The following is a 21699-nucleotide window of genomic DNA, read 5'->3' on the forward strand; positions in this document are numbered from 1 at the left end:
TATCAAGGCCAAAGTCTCTCTGCCCACGGTGACTCCTCATCTCTGCTTCATTTAAACCTCAGAATATATACACTTTGGTGTTTCAGTTTAAATATTAAAGGTAAGCTTTCCAAACACTCGAATGGCATATACAGTGGATAAGTCAATTCTTCTTCTTAATTTTTTATATAAATCATAAGATATAATATATGATATAAATCATAAGAACATATATTCTGTTCATTCTGTGGATTCATTTTAAGCGACAGATGAATGGGAGAATATAAGCAAAACAATAAGAGACAACATGGAACCTTTATGGGAAATCTGATAGGTAGCACTGAATGACACGCAACAGATGTACAGCGCTATGTGCTGCACTTCGCTCAGAGACAGACGGAGGGAGAGACTGAAACAGGGAGCAAACCAGCAAAAGAGAGGTAGATAGAGTGCATGAGAGGTAGAGATATGAGATGGTATCAAACATTGTGAAACAAAGCATATCAATGAGACCTAGGGAAAGAAAAACAGTGAAGGAGGCAGTGAAAAGAAATGGTGGCAATCTAACTGAGTGAAGAAAAAGAGAGTGATGGGAATCAGATGACAGTCATATCAAGCACTCTAAGGTGCAATATTTCAAATCTGCGAGCTGCCCCTGAGTCTGTCTGCCACTCCCTTAAGATGAGAAAAAGAGAGAGGGAAAGAGGGGAGGAGAGAGAGTGCTTACCTCTGTTTTGACTTCTTCCACCAGCCTCGCCTGTGACCACACGGCGCTCCTTTCATACAGCCACTGAACGACAGAGAAGAAGAGAAAGCAGTGAGCCGCGGGCAAGGGATCGGGACAGAGTGGAATGCTTTGCAGAGGCAGAGTGAGAGAGCGAGCCAGAGCAAAGCAGGAAGGGGAGGGAGAGAGAAGATGTGGGAGGAGAGGGAGGAGGTGGGAGTGTGATCACTTGTTCCTCTGACGGAAACTCGCGACTTGACTCCAGAGGATGAGAGAAAGGAGAAAGAGTGGAGGAGGGAAAAAAAAGAGAAAGAGAAGGAGGCAAAAAAAAATAAATCACCTGGATTACAAAACAACCACAGAACGGACAGTCATCACTGTCTTCTACATATCCACTCCTCCACCATTACACACACACACCTACACACAGAGAGCAGCTAATGGGCACAAACACAAAGCACTTACTCTCTAACCTTATTAAAGCTTTCAGTAGAGCCACTGCTCGACTGATGTGAATTTACACATCACAACGATGTGTGATGCAAGAGCTGCGTGTGTGTTTGTGTGTGTATGGTGGAAAAAATAAGGAGGCAGCACTCAGGAGCATAGTGTTTGTAATGTCACACCACTCCCACAAACACACAAACAAGTGAGATGCAGCAATGCCACATCAAATTCATACAGTCCATGATGCACACTCCAGTTTCCCACGCGCACACAGCGTTTGAGCTATTAGCGTTACCATAGCCACACACAAAGTTCAATACTATAACTGCATGCCTGAGTAGTTTCTCTGTGTGTTATACAAAAGTACTCCAGCAAAAATAGCATGAAGGTATGTGTAGACGCTAAAGACAAGGAGAGAGAGACCGACACAGAGAGGTACTGAGAGAGGGAGGTGTTAAGAGTGGGCTGTATAGAATATAGTGAGTGTTGAAGCAGTAAATTGGCATTGTGTAACAGGATACCACACATAGCTCTTTTGCAGCCTAGATCCCTGCTACCATTCCCTGAATAGCAAGGCTTTTGTCTACCTTAAACTCTCCCTGCGCCCCGCGCCCCTGTCTGTGTAGTGTCTCTCTAGTGAAACAATATAAGGTTGCAATAAATTGTTGCTGTTCACAAGTTACACTTTTCACTTATAAACTCACATGAGAAGGAACCCCATCGCATCCCTCATTCGGTATAAAAGTAGTAAACTGTGATCTTTGAATTGCCATCTCTAAGTGGTTTTACCCAGAAACAATATCAGGGATTCGTAGCATAACCAAAATGAAAAACGAAAAAGTAACAAAAGAAAAGAAAAAGAAACTAAAATTTTGAGAATGAAGACAAGAATTTGGTGGCAATTATCAGGATTTTGCAGAATTCAATCATTCCACAACTATTACAGCTATATTAAAAGCCCTAATTTTTTTAAAAGAGAAAGTTTGAGTTCTAGTAAATTGGCTTTTTTTCCTTGTTACATCAGCCAATTTAACTTTTTGAAGCTGTTCAGGCTTACTATATTGAGATGAATCCAAATCTAATTTCTGCTGGGTAGAACAGTAAACGAAAGTTTAAATAACTACTACATTGGTCTATTTAGACGGCCAAATGGCATTTATTGATATCCCAGGCAGAAACAGACAAACATAAAATATTAATACAAGCTGTAGAAGCTAGGAGAAGGTATCAGGACTGAAAGCTCTGGTGAATTCAGGGTCTTTATTTAAATAAATATCTCAGCCTAGATTCATCATCCTAAAGGGAGTGCTTAGTCATCTGAACTGTGAGGTCCAAAATAGGCCACCTGGGCCTTCCCATTCCCCATCTCTAACTCCAGGATTGGTGAAAGACATTGTTTATTCTTAGGCCAAACAATTTCCTGCCTTTCTCCAATTCAAGCACATTGTCAAATGATAGATGGGAGGCAGAGAGGAGAGAGAGATTTTAAAAATATGTTTGTACCCAGTGTTCATAATACACAAGCACTTGAATTTGTAAATGGCTTCAATCGAACTCGCTGATCTTATTAGGTGGTGAGCGGCACATCAAACAGAAAAAAGCCTCTGCAAGAACACTCTAGCAGGCACCCAGTCAGGTGTGAGAAAACAGCAGTCCCTGCACGCTGTCCTTCCCACCCTCAGAGGCCCCTGAAAGGCTCCAGTTACATCATCAGATAATCTACAAGGTGAAGGTTCCCAGACAGAAACACAAGAACAGACACACAAAATTACACACACACACACACACAGAGTGGTAATTAAGATCAGTTACCATGGAGATGGGAGAATTGAAGAAGCTGTTAAAGTGGATTGATTGTGCGAGTGAGAAAGTGAGAGAGAGAGACAGAGAATGTGAGTGTGTGTGTGTGTGTAGCCGTGCAATCCTAGAATCTGTGACCATGGGTCTTCCTGTGTGTCTGTGTGTCATGTGGGTTGAGACAGATCAACATTGCTCACATTGTCAAAATCCAGTAGCCTTCTGCTAACACAAGCAACAAAGATTAAACAACTAGTGATAAAATAAAATGCACAATTAGCTCTCTCTAGAACTACAATATGGATACTTACATGTGCACTAAAGTATACACAAAACTTTAGCTGGCAGTATCTTGGGACTTAAAAATCAGCCCACTCTGCTCTGCAAAGCTCTCGCTCTCAGGGCTGTGCTACACATTCTGCCCAGCATTTTTTTAAATTTACGATAAACAAGAACACTCCAAAACTTACTAATTAAGCAGAAATCATTTTAGTCCTGATTGGTTGAAGTGTGAATGTCACTCAAAACACTTTACAACCATATTTCTATGCACTACAGCAGTGGAGTTCAATAAATCTTGCTCATAGGAGACATGTGTCCATAAACAGGACACTAAGCCCAAAATGCTCCAGTGTGCGCCTCACTTTTTTAAAAAGCGTCTGGCAATTGACTAAATATACATATTTCTACCAAAAAACATTAAATAATAATAAAAAAAAACATTCTATCTTAATTACAGCTTCATGTTTTTAATCAAGATGTTATAACATTTTTTGAAAATTTAAGTCCAAAAACTGTAAAAAACATATTAAACAGATATATAACAATTGTGTGAACTTGAGTTTTCATACTGTTACAGAGGAAGCCATTACCATCTAGCAGAGTAAAAATGCCCACTGGCAATAGTCTCACGTCATTTAAGCTGTAGTATTTAGTATTTACTGACAGCTATTTAGGTCTAATATGAGTCATAATTTCCATTATGAGAAAATCATTGCACTACTATACATAGCTGTTCAATGCTGAGACAAATACAAGGCTGCTCTTGTCATTTTAAACAAATGCTCAGTGCACACACTGCTTTAAGATCTGCTACCACGTTAACACTTCAAAACTATATGGTAGTCAATCTCCAATACATGCAGATTAATTAAATACTAAGGATGATATCCTTCAGGTATCTGTTGGCAGTATGATTCTTACCCTGTGGCTTTAAACCCCAGCTAATCAGGCTTTATTCAGGCTAATTCTCAGTTGATATAGTTTTCAGTTAATTTTAAGTCAACACTGAAAATGTTAGAAAAAAGTACATAAGTAAATTACAGTAAAGTTGAAGTCATGTTGCCCTTTAAAGACTGACAAAAGGGTAATACAATGTCAGCTATGTTATATGGGAGTGGTCTGGCTATCTTAAAGTGAAAAATTCCACTGGCACAATCCAAATAAGATGGGAAACAATCAGTCTCATCCATAAACAGAAGCAAGTTCAGTGACTAGACAAAGACTGTGAAATTATCAGCCTAAGAATGTGTCAGGTATGAACAAAATCACAAGTGATAATACTTTAAGCATCAATACTTTGAAACAACACCTGGGTTCTATTAACTCATATAATAATAAAACAAATCGGAGTAAGAACATGAGTACTGACATGCCTGTGAACACTAAGCAAAGTTCAGACATGTACTGCAACTGCGAGGCATAAACTAATGGAACTATCAGCATGAATAGCACTGAACTGTTGTACTACTGTGAACAATTGAGTAGTGTGCAAACAGTAATTTATTTTATACATAACCATTTCCTTTCAGTCTAATTTGAATTAAGTAGTGTATAGCAAGACTGTAAAATTCTAGATTTTGATACATTTTAAAAAGAAAACTAGAAAGAATAATGATTTTTAAAAAAGGTCTCCTCATACCTTTGGAATTCCCGGTCGATCAAGCCAGTCAGCATAAATAGCACTGAGGGTGAGGCCTTTTCTGGAACACAATGGCACAAGTATTAGTATTATTCCTATTATTACAGCAATGACTGTTGTTGCCCAAGACACCCTATGAAAACATGGCTATGGGAAAACACTGTTAGATTCATGGCAGACTAGAGGTTTAGGCACCTTAAACAAAAAGAAGCACACCCACTTTCTTATACAAGGACAAGCAAACAGGCATGTACAGACAATGAGTGGGAATCATATGTAAGTATATACAGTAAGCACGTGTGTGTATGCATGTTTTGTGTGTGGTGCAACATGGGCTGATGTGTTGGGTTTGTACATGCAGCATGTACAGAACACACACAGTGACAGATCTGGATTATAAAGACAAATGTGAATGCAAACAGTTAACTAGCAGTCTGCTGTGGGTGTATACAAAGTCTGCCCTTAACCTCTAACCTCGACCCCAAGAATCAATTGTAATGAATCATCAATTTTGGCTGCTTGTCTTTACTGTAAAAGGAAAATTCCACACATGACTACTCTGAAGCAATTGCTGTGTATTTATCTGTGGTGCTCAGCCTATGAAAGAAGTTATACTGTAATGAAAACTGCTCATTTACATGTTTGTATTCCCATTTTCTCTCAGTTAAACTTTTCTAACTTGAGTTAGAAATGTTACTGATTTCAGTTATTTATATTTGGCACAATCAAATGTGTAGATTAGGGGATTCGATTAAAGTGGTATGTTAGGTGCTGTCTCATGAACAAAATAATAATTCAATCAAACATATTGTCGACACACGAACACACATATACATAACCTACAACAAGAACCTTCACTTCATCAATTCACTTAAGGTTTTTTTTGATAAAATATTTCTGGTTTTTATAAATTAAAACATGGTTTTAGAGTAGTGTTACCTGTGCTTTTCTACCATTTTTCATGATAATGAGAAGTCCAAAAAGTTAATCTTTTACAGTATATTTTTCTGTCTACCTCTCAATGTCTTGAGCTAAAGGATAATGTTGGAGTGCTAACACGCTGAGAAATAATCTTTGAATGTCCGTGTGTCAATTTATAGGAAATCCAGCCAAAAGTTGTTGAGATATTTGGACCAAAGTACTGGACCAACATGTTAGTGGGCAAATGGACAGACTGACTGCTGCAACTGGGGCTAAAAATGGTTTAGAGAGACTGGCATTCTGTAGCAAGGACAAGTCTGTGCTTCCTACTTCCACAAACTAGTGAACCTATTGTACATTGCTGACAACCTTGGCAGATGGAAAGTGGGCCTGCACTACATTGAAACTCATCAAATCTCTTTATAATCTCTTTATTCTTTCTATACTCTCAATTTACCCCAAACCTCTACATTAAAAAGATCATTGTGACTTTACCACATGGAAATTTTAGCTTTTGGAATGTGAGCTACAGACAGTATATAAAAGACTAAACATCTGCTACACAAACAGCGGGGCACCATAAAGTAGGATTACATTGGATTAGGCAAGTATGGTTCTATTGTGTGGCAAAGAAAAGATTAACGCTGTTAATACACAACATGACATGTCAAATGCTGTCTAATAATAGGACTAGGTAGAAATAAGCTTTACGTCTCACGAGAGCAGATGAGACATGTACCTACCAGTTAATTATGTTTGATTGGAAAAATGATTTAATTTTACTGGCTATTCATCAACAATTTCCTTGGAAATAGTGGCTTCTTATTAAAATAAATCAATGTATGCATTGAATTTTAAAGCGTGTGTTAATGTATATTCTGATCTCCTTTAAGTCTGGATCATCTAGTCTTAGGAATCGGCAGAGTGCAGCCAGAATAACGTGTCTATTTCTAGTCCCTAACCTTGCTCTTATAGTGGGCTGTTTACTGAAAGAGACACCAGATCCAAATATTGACTGTCCTCAACTCTCTCTGTTTAATTCAATCAATCTCTGGTAGCTCAGCCACACACTCCACATGACAGAAAAAAACCAAAAAATACAGCATACAGAGGAGACAAAAGGGCGCTGGCAAAGAGAGGAGAAAGAAAAGAAAGGTTGAGGGTGGGAGAAACAAAGTGAAAGTCAGACAGGGAGAAAAAGAAGGACAGAGACACGGGCAGAAGAAGAGGTTAATGAGGCAATCAGAAGAAATAGAGAACAGAATGATTAAGCAAGTGCAGAGAAGAAGAGAGAAAATTAGAGAGGAGGAGAGCAGGAGGAGCAGCTATCCTTTTACACTTCAGTTAATATGAGAGTGGATGAGACTGCTCTCTTAATTGGTGTTGGGAGCTTTTCCTGGCCATGTTTCCACAAGGCCAAGTTAGTCACAACTCACAGGCCAAGTGAACACGTATGCATGAATTTGCCGTTAAATCTACTAACAAAACACATGGCTTCAGAAATGAAACGTTTTCAGGCTATGTTACAGTAACATCTTTGATTTGTCCTCTGCTGTAAACCAGGATACCAGTACTTGAGCCCAAACCAGAGTGGTTTTAATGCGTCATGGCATTTTTTTCATTATTCATGAATTACACAGTAAGCGTTTTTCATAGCCACTTACATACCTCTCCATGTCAGGAAACGTAATCAGCAGCATTCGCAGGAAATCCTGTCCAAAATGAACAAAGAAGAAAAAACTGACAGAAATGGACGCACTTAGGGAGGAGTGGGAAGAAGAAAAAAAAAAAGAGAAAGGCATACCTGATCTTAAGTCAGGCGTACAAGGTCAAACATGTTTATGTTACATCCATTATTTTAGTGGGAAAGACTCAACCTGCCACTGAAGAAACAGGAGCCAGGTGGAACTCATCACACATCAGACACAGACTTGCAGGTGTGATCGCTCAGCTTTATGGCCTCAGCAGAATAAACATATGTGGCTGTGCTGATGTACGGACGTCAAGTTGATATGTTGCTGGAGCATTTTCAACTATTTTAACACTCTGGCAATCAAGCCTACATCAGCCTCCAATTAATTTAACACTGTGCCTGAGAGACCGATCGTATTAAAGCTGTTCAAATCTGCGCTCAGATTTTATTAACGGCCTCTGAAGATGCCGTGAATCAACACTGAGATTCTCTGTTAAGTTAATCAAGTAAAAATGAGCTTCCTATATTACCACCTCACCTGAGACAGAATGAGTTGCCCGTGGTATTTCTTCACAAATAATCTAAAGAAGTCGATGAATTGTTGCTCTCCTACTTGGCTGGCCAAGAACCTGAGGAGGAAGTAGCCCTGGACAAAGGACAAGTCAAATAAGGACAATTATTGATCCTCAAAGGCAATGTAGGAAAACTTAGCAGTAACAGATGCAGTTATTACAAGTGCTGTTTCAGTCACAAGAGTAATCAGACTAAAAGAAAGTTAGAGAATCCTTTTGTCTCCTTGTTTCCTTCCGTCTCCCTACTTCCACAATCCATTTTTACTATTCCATGTCACTTCATAGCATTAGGAATATTACCTTGAGGTAGTGCACTTGCATAAAGGTTTTGTCAGGGTTGAGGGCATGTTTAACTATGGAGGAGCCAAACTCACTGACCAGACCAGTGTTCTCCATGTTTGGCCTGCAGAAAAAAGAAAGAAAAAGAAAATACAAATGGAGGGATTAGTCAGATAAGGAGATGGACGTGGTGAACAGGGAGGTGCACAAAAAAATTATACAGGTAGGTAGAGACAGAAAGGCAAAAACAGAGTGGGCAGATTATTTCTTTATTTTATCCCACTCTTACAGTTTTGCAGGATAACCACAATTTCTAAAGAGCAAGACTACACTGTCAGCAACACTAAATCCAGCCACTCAGCCAGTCCTCTCAATGACGAACACATCGCAAAGTTGTTGTACTTTGCCTAAGGCAGGCTGGAAATCAAGCTGCAGATTTATAATAGCATGCTGTAGTGTTTATACGAGCTCACAGTGCCATGCTCTGTCTTTACTGCCCATGACTCATTGTGCGAACATATAACACTTCCACAAAAAAAGAGTCATGCTCGAGGTTCAGCTTCCCCTGTTACACAGACACAAATCATCCCCTTCTACCTGCATAAACACACAAACACACACACATCCAATAAGAGCCAAACAAACAGAGCGCTGACGGGAGATGCTGTGCAATGATAGTTTCAGTTAGCTGGTATTGATTAGGCTGAGCAGATTAACTCAGTGTGCCAATAGGTAGGCCTTGAAGGATCACCCTCCTGCCAAGTCGATACGCCAGGCGCCTGGCCACCAATCAATACACCCTTCATCACTGGCTACCACAGGACTGCTTCATGACAGCGCCAGACACACTCACACACACACACACACACACACACACAATCAAAGACAACAAAAAAAGACATAAAAACAGAAATTCTCATTCACACATTTGTGTAGAACGTAAAACTTCAATGCCTTTTACTGGAGGTATGCTTCAGCTGTGAGCCACAAGTTAGTCAAATATTTGATGTATTTGAATCTTTGTCCAGGCACGGTGAGCAGAGAAGCTGGGACAGTGGGAGATGAAGTAGATTAGGGTTGAGGATAAGAGGAGAAGGAGGAGGGGGCAGGGTTATGGCAGAAATTGAGCACAGGAGATAGACAGGAATGTTTGGTTTGCTCAGTAGACTGAGAGAGGAAGTCATCAGCTTCCTGGAATTTCTAAATTCAACTGGACACTCTTACAAGGACTTTCATCATGCATATAAGGGTGTGTGCATGTGCACATGTCATATAAATATTATGTGGGAGAAAAATCACAATGCCAATGCTTTGGTTTGGAAAAATCCATTTCAGAACATGGTACAGTAGTGTGGCTGTACATGAAAATATGCCAATGTTGCCACAACCTTAGATGTTACAAAAAAATAAAAATTATTTAGCCTAGCACTCCCACATTATGACCATAATGTTTTCCCTTATTTAAAATCAGTTTTTAACTTGCACTCTGTCCATTCTAATGGCGGTCTGTTACTGCTGATAAGAAAGCAGTGACACTGTATGCCTGGGAAATAATATATGTGTGTCAGACAGAAAAGTACAGAGAACATGAGGGATTGGGGCAAGAGACAAAAACAATGACAGAACATGTACTTCCAGAGGAGAAAATGTTTTATGCGTCAGACACACCAGCAGCACAGCACTGAGCGGAAAAATGTTGATCCATCACTGCCATGTTACACAAAGGAACTCCACCCTTCCCACTGTCCAGACCAGGGATGTATGGATGTGTAAATGCCTGTCTTTTGCCGTCTCTCTTTGTCAGAGATGATTTACTACAGCTTTAAGAGGAATCGCTGCTCGCTGCCTTGGAGAATCACACAATAGCTCAATGTATTTCAGAATAAATGGTGCTCTTATCTGACTTGTGGGCTATGTGTGAGAGGGAGGGTGTGTGCGTTTGTTTGTGTGTGTGGCCCCTGCATACACCTGGGTGTGTCTGAAATTGAGAGAGAGAGAAAGAGCGAGAGGAAATCAGGAGCTATTACTGACAGAACTTAATGTCAAACACACACACACACAAAAGCACAAACACACACAGAGGTTTATAGCTCCGCAAGCCATATCCTGACAAATTACACTGGGTTGACTGTGGAAACCGGATAAGGTAGAGCAGTGCTCCCAGCAGCCCAGTAAATCAGCAGGGAGAATGGCGTCTGGCCCAGGCTGCCCTAAATATAACTCATCTGAAATGGACTGATAAACACTGGCCACTGGGGCCCCTGCTGGAGCACGGGGTGGTGATTGTGACCCACTGAACTTGGAAAGCACAACCTGCCATTTAGCCTTTATGTGTTTGTAAACTGGTGAGGAGCACATCCCACTGTGCTTCTTTTCCTTCACCAAATCATCTCCAACAGTTTTCTGTCCATTGTGAAAACTGCTTTGTGTTTATTGATTTTGCTTCCAAATAGTTGCAATGCTAATGGATTTAGATATGCAGTCAGTTTAGCCCACATCCATAGGTGGCATAGCCGGTTTCCACATCACGATAAGATCGCATCTGACCTTCCCATGCTCTTCATGTTAAAATTATACTTTAAGAGATACAGGTAAAAATCGGTTTAGGTACACACACACACACACACACACGTGTGTGTGTGTGTGTGTGTGTGTGTGTGTGTGTGTGTGTGTGTGTGTGTGTGTGTATATATATATATAAACAAACAAAAAACTAACATAGCACATATCCTCTTTAAAACCATTCATTTGGAAAACATTTCCTATTTATTAATTAATAATTTGAATTTCTTAACCATTTTTATTTAGTACAAAATGACTAACAATAAATTGGAACAACTTTTTACTGATTACAGTAAACAAAAGAAATTGCCTTGAAATAGCACATAAAAGTGCACCACTACATAAATTAATGAATTTCACCTAATTGAAGACTGGCTTTATTTTCCCTTTAACAAAGCACTTAAATCACACAGTTCTTCAGAGGAATCCTAATGGAATAAATTATAAAGTTATTTGAAAATTGCACACCTATTATTACAGAGTAAAAAGCTATAATTGTTTCATTAAGATAATGTACAAGTAGGGTTACTTTAAGCCTCAACATGCTTCCCATTGTTTTAAGAGAGGTGAGGATTAAGAAATGGCTTTTGCTTGCATCTGCAAATGTGTTTCCTTGTAACATAGTTCATGCATTTGGAAACATGCTGCACTGTATGTCTGTGTCTACAGTATGTGTGAGTGCATTTATTGTTTACATTTTTCAGATATTAGTCTTATGCTGTTGTTTTAACCTAGGCAGGTGCAGAGAAACCTAATCCTGATCCTATTACCTAACTATTTGTCTGTCTCATACGGGAACACCCTGATATACTGCTGACAGAAAAAAATCCTAAATGTGTGTTTTACCCCTTCAATCACTTGCTGTTGGTATTTCTAGATACATTCTGCCACAGTAAAGAATTGAATCATATTTAAGCCCACAACAACTGTTGAAATTTATACTGCACAACATATAATAGATTGGTAAAGGTAAAGTGCTCTATTTGTCATTATACATACAAGGTGTACAATAAAATTGATGGTCAAATGGAGGGTTAGTCTTTCTAGACTAGGTAGGGGAAAATGGAGCACCCAGAGTAAACCCGGAGGAAAACTACGCAAACACGGGGAGAACATGCAAACTCCCTAAAGAAAGGCCCCGCTCCTGGAATCACATCTGGGATGTTATCAGCACATCACTGTGAGAAGAATTACAGTACATTATTCTCAAAGCAGTTCAGCACCTTTAAACCAATGGAGACAGCTTTTAAAAAGTAGCAGATGTGTAAAATCATTACTGCTCATTGTTAAGTGCTTCACTAACACAACTATGTACTATTTAGGAAAAACCCAACAGATGTGAATAACAAGTTATTAATTCAAGTGTTTCAATTGGGTGATAACAACACATTATTAGTGAAGTGACATACTTACAAGATAGTGCCAACCCGAAGTGCCATGAAATCAATGACACATTGATTTGGTGTTAAGCTTTGTGCAGCCTCTTACGAGCGTGAATGTCAATAGTGCACTGTTCTACAAGTGTCATCTGCAGTGAAGAGGCTTTATTTTTAATTCAACAGGAAGGCTGCAGTACTGTATGAAATGCACAATGTTAACATGTGTTAGCATTTTTACCATTAAAGAGTTAACTCCTGGCTGGGGCTGATACCTATAATCCCCTGACGACACTGTGCTTCCACCATGGATAAAACAAACAGGGTGTGGGCCCCACATTGTCAGGATCAGATGAAAAGTTGTGTGTTTGTGTATAGTCTCTGAGTAGAACTGTTCTTAGACAGTACAGTACAGTACACCTGGATATACTCTGTTGCCACACCTGCCACACCTGTACCCCTGGAATGCATATTCCTAATGCTCACGTGTGTGTCTGCACGTGACGATCCTACTAAAAGCTGGGCATACTATAATGGGGAATTAGTTCAATATACATGTACCTTATTCACATATTCTCTCTTTTTCCTTTTCCGGGAAATCTCTTTCATTATTCACATATATATAAACGTATTTTAATAAATTATATATAAATTAATTTTTTTGTCCTTTTGGCTTATCCTGTGAGTTCAGGGTCGCCACAGAGGATCATTTGTCCGCATGTTAATTTGGCACAGTTTTTAAGCCAGATGCCCTTCCTGACGCAACCTTCCCCAATTTCTATCGGGCTTAGGACTGGTACTACGTAGCTGGGGATGGAGATGGGCTTTACCACCATTACATATATTACTATGAAATTAAGTAGGACGTAGATGCACAATTTGCAGCTCTCTTTCATAGTTATTTTACAGAAAGTGTTTTCAGGTAATTACTGCAACTCTTAAGCATGTGTTTTGTTCTCCTATTACCTAGATAATCATTGCTTATGCAAAGCTAATACATGCTTTTTACTTGAGTAATGATTATTATATTACTTTTGTAATCAACTTAATAAACTCGCTACATTACTACAGAAACAGAACCCTCCATCGTTGTTGCCACCAACAAGGTAATGTCACTTGCAATTACCTAGATATTTCCCCCTTATTACCTTGATATTTCTAAAGTATTATCCCAGTACTATTACCAAGATGTAAAGAGCTACTGTGGCCTGCTTTAACCCTGCTCACCTGAAAGAGCTCTTTTCTCCATAGCATCAAAAATGGCAAGATAATTAAAACTGATGCGTTTGACTAACAAGAGAGAGACACACCTGAGAATCTGAAGCTCCTCCTCTGAGTTTTGCAACTCATCAGAGAGTCGTCTCCACCTAAGCAGTGCCTTCAGGTCAGACTGATCTCCTGTCTCTTGTAAGGAGAGCTGGGGGGGCAGGTATAGAAAAATATGAAGATGTAAAGGAAATGGTTAAGGATGAGCAAATAAAATTATAGGATAAATTACACAGCGCGTATTTAGTCAGAAAGAAACAGAATATATAAAATGAAACATGCAAACTAATATGATAAAAGAAGCATTGACTGTTATTACTGTGTCTTCTTGATTTGGTTGCAATAACAGGTCTGATTATTTCGATTTCCTCAGACCAAAAATTAAATTTTAAATGTGCCAAGATAAAACTGCGAAAATGCAAGAACAACATTTGTGTAACTCTAGATGATGTGCGAAAGCAATAAGGAAGATTAGGTCTGCATGCACATCAACTTCCAGGAAAAGAATGCATGTTAGTGCCACACTCTTTTACTTGGTCCTGTTGTTTATCTGTTTTTCTGCAGGTATCCTTAATTACATGGCTATCAGTCTCTGTCTGACTGAGGCCTTAGAAGGAGTATATCTACCTTCTGTGACTTACTTTCATTAAATAGGAGTAGTAAATGTAGTAACCTATTATATCAAGAAGTAACTGTACTGTACTTGTTGTGCTTTGGCCCAGATAATGTCCTCCAGGTAGGTGGCAAAGCCCTCGCTGATCCATTCTTCAGTCCAGTCTCTGGCTCCGATAACCAAGCCAAACCATGAGTGGGCAATCTCGTGGCACATTCTAGACCCACACAGAGATGACCCCTTCTCTTCAGAACCAGAACACAACACACTCTGGGACAGGAAAATTATATGAGGGCTGTGGAAGACAAATGAGAGAAATAAATGATGAACAAGAGAGATAAAGCCAGACATAAATTATGAATGGGGAGATAGTGGTGAAAAATAAGTGAGGGAGTGACAGATAAAAATGGGAACAGTATTTAAAAAAAACGGGAGAATAAAATTGAAAAATATGACAAAAATGAAATGAGGCAAAAAATAAATAGAGGTATACCACCCTGTAAAAAGATTAAGGAGTTACTGAGAAAATGTTCCATGCCTATGATTACACAACATTTAGCCTGAACACAGCATGAGGAAGACAAATCACCTTGTGTGCGTACTAATGAGTATGGGAGTTACTAACTGTCCCTTTATCTTCGCTTACTCATCAAGCGGTCTGCCAAACCTAACTGCCCTGTACAAACATAAAGGAAGAACATCCTGTTCCCTGCACTAAAATTGTCAACCAACGGTGGGTACAATGAAATACCTAAAGCTAGCAATTTGCAAAGATCTTGCCCAGCTGTTGTGGATATATGAAAGCAGGTTGGTTTTATAGCTCTTACCTATTCTTTTTCTTGTTGTTTCTAAATGTGAATTCACATTTAAAAAGAATTAGCAGAAGATTATGTGTAACCACTAAAAATCATTAATAAACCAAATCCCTGCCCTTTTAAGATCTTGGAAAAGTAAAAAGAAAAGGATGGAGAACATACATTAGCTTGGCATATGATTTTGAAAATTATCTTTAATTGTTATCTATCCATTACTGAGCTATTGTGGACATTATAGACAACGTGCAATTTATGTTCCAGTCTTAGCTTCTGTTGATTGCCACTATGCACTCTCTCAGAAGCATAAAACAACAATTCAAAAGCCTCTGAGGAGGAAATTGTTAGCAAAGATGAGTTGGAAATAAAATTCTACAGTACCTTTTTATTGGAAGTAATAGTTACATCTAATTTTAACTTTTTTTATATCTGAATTTTAAGAGATATCTTTCTGCTCAACTTTTTACTTTCGCTCAATTACAGTAAATTTGGGGTTTGCCAAGAGCTTGGAAAGTTTGTTTTTTCCCCCTCTACACAGCTCTTGCCAAAGCATGGTGAGCTGCTAAAATGGGTTTGGCACAGCATCACACCTCATTCAGATACACCTCATTCAGATATTAGTCTTTAGATATTACTTTTTTTTAATGTTTATATTTTAGAGGGCTGGCAGTGGCTCAGTTGGTAAAGTGGCTGCCTACTGACCATAGGGTCAGAGGTTCGCATCCCGGCCTTCCCGACCACATATTGCCGTGTCCCTGGGCAAGACACTGAACCCCTAACAGCTTTGGTATTTTAAAACAACATCTATTATTGTTGAGATTATAGAACAACTGTATGAACGTTCATACTCCAGACACACAGCTTCACATACTGTAGTTACACGCAACCTTTAACCCCAAGACAGCACTTACAGGACCCACTAAAGCTCTGTCAAAACAAAGGTCAAGGCTAAAGACTTTTCTGGAGGATTCTTTACTTCTTCCTTATGTAACAGGCTCTGGATGGCCTGAGGGGCTTAGGGCTTACTGTGCATGAGAAGCAGTCTATTCTTCAACAGAAGAATGAGAGAGAGGGTCAGAAAGGTGTGAATGAATGGTCTCTCTCTCATCTGGCCCTCACAACAACAGTGGACTGTCTAGAGTTTCACACTCTCTAGATCTTAAATGTGTCAACTAATATACTCCTGACATCGGTAGGAAAATTTATGGCAAGAAACAGGTCCCCACTCAAAAGTATTTTTTAACTGTGTCTTATCGCCCTAATGCTGGGGGGAAAACAAACAAACAAACAAACAAAAAAACAATAACTACATGGAAAATTATTCCCTTAAATATAACAAAGAGTGATCCTACATCAAAGAGTTTCTAGTTACTTTACCTGTTGGGTTGACAGTTTGATCCAACAGCTACAATAACCCTGTGTGTTGAGTATTGCTACAAACATGCTTCTCTCATTGAGGAAAACTTAGCATCTTAAAACACCAGATGAGAGAGGAGTTATATTCTGTCCTTGCCATAACCTAATTATAGTCCAAAGCTAAGTCAATTATGAAGGAAAACAGTGAGCTAAGACATAGTTTAAGCCGGGTCTGCCAGACAGTCTATTTTGAAGGAAAACATAATCGGATACCTGAACAACAAAACTGCTCTTTATTTCTCTGAGAACTGTTTTATCAGCTAGAAGGCAGACCATCACCTTCTGTTATTTAGGAACATGTCAGCATCATACAATAGGGTCTTATGGGCATCATTTATGAGATGGCATTTCAAATCTAATCCCATGTTTTTCCTGATTACACAAACAAAGGCTCTTACTGAAGCAGAAGATGCTAACATTAGCCATATGAGTTTCTTTGTAGCTTAAGCTAACACACCAACAATTGAATAAACATGCCTTTGTTGTTAGTTCCAGCAGCGTGTCTGTGTGTGAGAGTGAGTGAGTGTGAAATACAAAGACAGTCTTTCAGAGACGGAGCTTGCACATGTTCCTCTGAGGGAGGAGGAATCCATCACTTCAGTGACAAATAGTGTCATCCCACCATGGTGGGGATGAATAACAACAGCATCTTTCACGTTCAGTAATACACTGACTGACATTAGTTGACATGAGGGACCTGTCAGGGATACATGCATGAGGAGACATGTGCATGAGTGTAGTAACTACACATAACACAAAACTTTAGATCACCACTATAGATCTAAGACCTGGTATACCTTGTACCTGATTAATGACTGTGCTGCTTTAAATAAGCTATGAGATTTTAATTTGTAATGTTACTGCACATTGTGCTTCCTAATTCTCTATTTTTCAAATTTAGCAGACTACACCAGCAATTATAATCCATCCATTATCTGTAACTGCTTATACTCTGTAGGGTCACTGGGGGGGCCAGACCCTATCCCACCAGGTCGCCAGTCTATATAATGGCCAACACAGAGACACATACACGGACAGACAACCATTCACAATCACATTCACTCATTCATTGTGTTTTTGAACTGTGGGAGAAACTGGAGGAAACCCACACAAGCATGGGGAGAACATGCAAACTCCACACAGAAAGTCCACGGTATGTCGGGGATGAGAACCTGCAACTTTCTAGCTGTGAGGCAGCGGTGCTAAGCAATTACAACCAATCAATCATTGAAAAAGCATTACAACTTAATACAACTCTCAGCAATAATAGGTACATTATATGTTGTGAAAAGCCTTAACCCATATTTTATTTACAATAGAACATAAACAGCTGAATGTTGAATCTGAGACATTTTAACATTTCATGCAAAATATCAGCTCCTCCTAAATTTGATGGCAGCAACACATGTCAAAAAAGTTGGAACAGGGTAACGTTTACCATTGTGTTGCAGCAACTCTACTTTTAACAACTCTCTGCAAATGTATGGGAAGTGAAGAGACCAGTTTCTGGAATTTTAGGGGAGGAATGTTGTCCCAGGCTTTGTTGCTGATTTTTTTTGTTTTATGATGAGCCAAATGTTTTCTATTGGTGAAAGGTCTGGACTGCAGGCAGGCCAGTTCAGCTCCCAAACTGTTCTCCTGTGAAGCCATGCTGTGGTGATGGATGCAGTATGTGGTTTAGCATTGTCTTGCTGAAATATGTAAGGCCTTTCCTGAAAGAGACGTTTGGATGGGAGCATATGTTGCTCTAAAACCTCTATGTACTTTTCAGCATTGATGGTTCCCCTTCAGATGTGTAAGATGCCCACGCCATAGGCACTAATGCGCCCCCACATCATCAGAGATGCAGGCTTTTGAACTGTCTGCTGTTAACAAGCTGGACGTCCATGGTTTCCTAAAAGAATTTTGCCTCAGACCATTTTAAATGAGCTTTGGGCCAGAGAACATGGTTGGGTTTCTGGATTGTGTTCACATATGGCTTCGATATGATACAGCTTTAATTTACATTTATGAATTGCACAGTGAACTGTATTCACAGTTCTGGAAATGTTCCTGAGCCCATGCAGTGATGTCCAGTAGAGAATTGTGCCTGCTTTTAATGTAGTGCCACCTGAGGGCTCTAAGATCGCGTGCATCAAGTTTTGACCTTTGGCCTTGTCCTTTGCGCACAGAAATTCCTCCTAATTCTCTGAATCTTTTGATGATATTATATACTGTAGATACTGTAAAACCCTGTATACTGTACTTCAAAGTCTTTACAATTTTACATTGAGGAACATTTTTTCTGAAATTTTTAGATGCAGTTCTAATATTTTCCATGATGTGGTAAAATGTCTCAGTTTCAAAATCTCATATGTTGTTTATGTTCTATTGTGAATAAAATATGGTTTTATTTATGTTTTACACATCTTCCCAACTTTTTTGGAAGTGGGGATATATATCACACCAAATCACAGTGAAGTACAAAACTGCCGCCCACATTCAATAGCTCCCCTTTTACTTGTGCTACTGGCTTTTCCCCAGATGATAAGTCTGATTGAGAGAATCCATAACAAATTATTTTTTCAAAATATTTGGCATTTTATATACATTAAAGATCAATGAAACTCCTGCAGGTGAGAGAGAGGGAAAAAAAGACAAGACTTTTAGTTTAATTATAAGATGTTTGTTTCAAATATGGCCACTGACACCTTCAGAACAAAAATAATAATTACTACATCTTGGTCTTGTCTTGTGGCTGTTTTTGACGTTTTCAATAGCTGTTTGGCTTTTAATTGACTACTCGCTGTGCAACAAATTACCCTTGGTGTAATAAAGATTAACTCTGCTCTCTATACTCATCTCTACTTAGCCCTGTTCTTCTGAACAATACATGAAGGAAATTAAATTGCAATCTCTGACATTTAATCTGATGCAAAACATAAATTTTAGTCTCTGCTGTTAATTATATTTCTTGTTCTTGATTGCCTTGAAGTATGTCTTAAGACTCAAAGAAAAACACTCACCAGCACTGTGGGGAACTGCACTACAGTTTTACTTGTAAAGGCTTACAAACGGTGCTATGAATTTATATCCAGAAGGTGAAAAACAAAACAGATGATGAGTTGCTGTCTGCATATAAAAAAAACAGACAAAAGACCTTAGGTGACCTTTCTGACTTTTGTATCGCACTGGGTCTTAACACGCAAAATGAAATACTGATTAAAGCTGTCCGGTGCTTTCTCACGCGACAACCTTACGACTCTGAGTCACCCACAGTGACTTGGCCTTGAGCTTCTGAGGTGTGAGTGAGGGCAAGTCTTCAATTTGGTGAGACACAGATAATGCAATAGTGTTTTCTCCATCTCTCCATCCATTATTCATCCCTCCATCCATCCATCGTTGCTGGCTGTAGGCCATTTTTTCCCCAGTGGGACACTTCCATGCATAATGCAGAAGGGGCCCTATCATAGTGTTGTAATTGACATCCCCAGCTCAGCTCATAGCTGGTGCACCAGTAAAACATTCCCACGAGACAGAGGGACGGGAAAAATGATGATGAGTGTACTGTAGGTGTAAATGACATAGTGAGAGAAGGAAACAAAGCAAAGGAGATATAATTCAACAATAGAGAGAAACATGGCAAAACATGAATAGAAGAAAGGGAATTTGGAAAGTGGATGAAAAATTATTTGATACAAGAGAGAGAGCGAGAGAGAGAGAGAGAGAATGAGAGAGAGAGCGAGAGACCGCATCTTCTCTTCAAACGTCATCACACAGAGTGACGACATTTGCTCTTTCCTGAAGTGCGGTTCTAACTCCCTTGTGTGATAACTGTTGAACTGCTAACCAGTGTCACACAGACGATGATACAGCATCGCTGGTGAAATTTCTCACATGACTGCATACGACAACAGAAACGTGCAAACAAACACTTTTAAAACACAATGACAGGTAAGAGGAACAGAAGCGTCACAAAAACCAGCAAACAAAGCACAACTTTGTCTCTTCTCTGCTACTCTGTTCTATGTAAGCAAAGGTCGGAGGGATGGCGTTTCCTAATGTCAGCTTACGTGAATAAGCTTTGTCTCCTTTCCCTCCCTCTCAGACATAGGCTGTGGGCTATTTTAGACACAGGAGCCTATTTGACCAAACTCCTACCACCCTACAATCTTTTTTAACAAGTCTGACTTCAAATGTCTGGCATTCCAGGCTGGCTGCAGATCAGTTCTCTGCTCTCAGACAGGTCCCCACCAGGCCAGGCCACATGCCACTCCATGTAGGGTCGGATCACATGAACTGGGGCCAAGCTGGGGCCCCAAGAGAGCCACCCCACCCACATATGCTGCATCACATCACACACTGAAAATAAATAGCAAAAAAGATATCAGAGGTCATCATAAGCAAGAAGCAACTTTGCTTTGTGAGTGCGGAGAAAATGACAAATTTAGTGCTGGCATATGAGAAATAAGTGGCAGATTTCAAGGCTAAATGGCTAGTTGTTGTCGCCATGTGCCTAAACTTAAAAGCCCAACCATGCATACACAGATATCTGGCTTTAAGCAGGTGTAGCCGACATAGATCACAACCTAACAAGGTCAAAAACACAGAAAGGGAATAACTACAGAGGATGCAGGTCTGACAACCCATCTAAACCAGCAGTAAGTCACAGGCACCAACATGCACATCCACACATACACTGACACGCCTTTACTTTGAATCCATATCAGCTGGGAAGTGATAGCAGATGTTTGATACATCCTCTCTTAAGAGTAAGACAATCTACTGTGTGCTTCGTTCCTTGTTTGGTACAGACTTCAAAACCTGATGTCATATCAGAGGAATGTTGTTGTTTTGTGTGTGTGTGTGTTGGATGTTAGAGCATGGATTTAAAACCACATGGTCATTTTTTTCGTTTACATTATTAAGCTTTCTTGATTGAAAACAGCAAGAACATCAAGAACTTTGAGAGGACATCTGAGAAACCAATGGCTCATTACAAGGAAACAAGACAAGTAGGTGTGCTTAAAAACACAAAGATATCAAATAGGTCCGTTATAAATTTTTTGCTGCCATATACTTTCCTGATTTTAACAATTGGGATATTTACTTAGGGTTTATACAAAGTGTAATGAACAGAACTGCAATGGTGTATTTAGTCCATCTAGCTAAAACTAGCCCCTGTCAATCAGCCTAAGGGAGGTATTAACATGACATTTATGTGACATATCTTACATTCCTATATCATTGTGCCTCTTTGCATGCAAACCCTTGACACACAAGACTCAAAACCCTGTTTTGGCTTCCACCACTGCCTCAATGAAAATGACAGGACAAATCTA

General features: G+C 39.4%; 1 protein-coding gene across 11 annotated transcripts in view; it reads right to left on the bottom strand.

The window, feature by feature from the left end:
* aopep (aminopeptidase O (putative)) overlaps positions 1 to 21699 on the bottom strand; it is a 65709-nt gene that overhangs the window by 30592 nt on the left and 13418 nt on the right. For 9 of the 11 annotated variants that reach the window (XR_010915533.1, XR_010915532.1, XR_010915534.1 and 6 more), the window contains 7 exons: positions 14241 to 14445; positions 13582 to 13688; positions 8355 to 8457; positions 8021 to 8128; positions 7458 to 7501; positions 4869 to 4929; positions 707 to 769 (listed from right to left, as the gene is read on the bottom strand). Coding sequence is in view for 5 of the 11 variants with exons in the window: in XM_067520871.1 (XP_067376972.1) it covers positions 707 to 769; positions 4869 to 4929; positions 7458 to 7501; positions 8021 to 8128; positions 8355 to 8457; positions 13582 to 13688; positions 14241 to 14445 (691 nt within the window). In the remaining 6 variants the exon portion in view is untranslated. The remainder of the gene's footprint in view (positions 1 to 706; positions 770 to 4868; positions 4930 to 7457; positions 7502 to 8020; positions 8129 to 8354; positions 8458 to 13581; positions 13689 to 14240; positions 14446 to 21699) is intronic. The other 2 variants (XR_010915537.1, XR_010915536.1) reach the window with 1 other exon arrangement.

This window comes from Channa argus, chromosome 11 (genome assembly GCF_033026475.1).
Source record: "Channa argus isolate prfri chromosome 11, Channa argus male v1.0, whole genome shotgun sequence".
Classification (NCBI taxonomy): domain Eukaryota; kingdom Metazoa; phylum Chordata; class Actinopteri; order Anabantiformes; family Channidae; genus Channa; species Channa argus.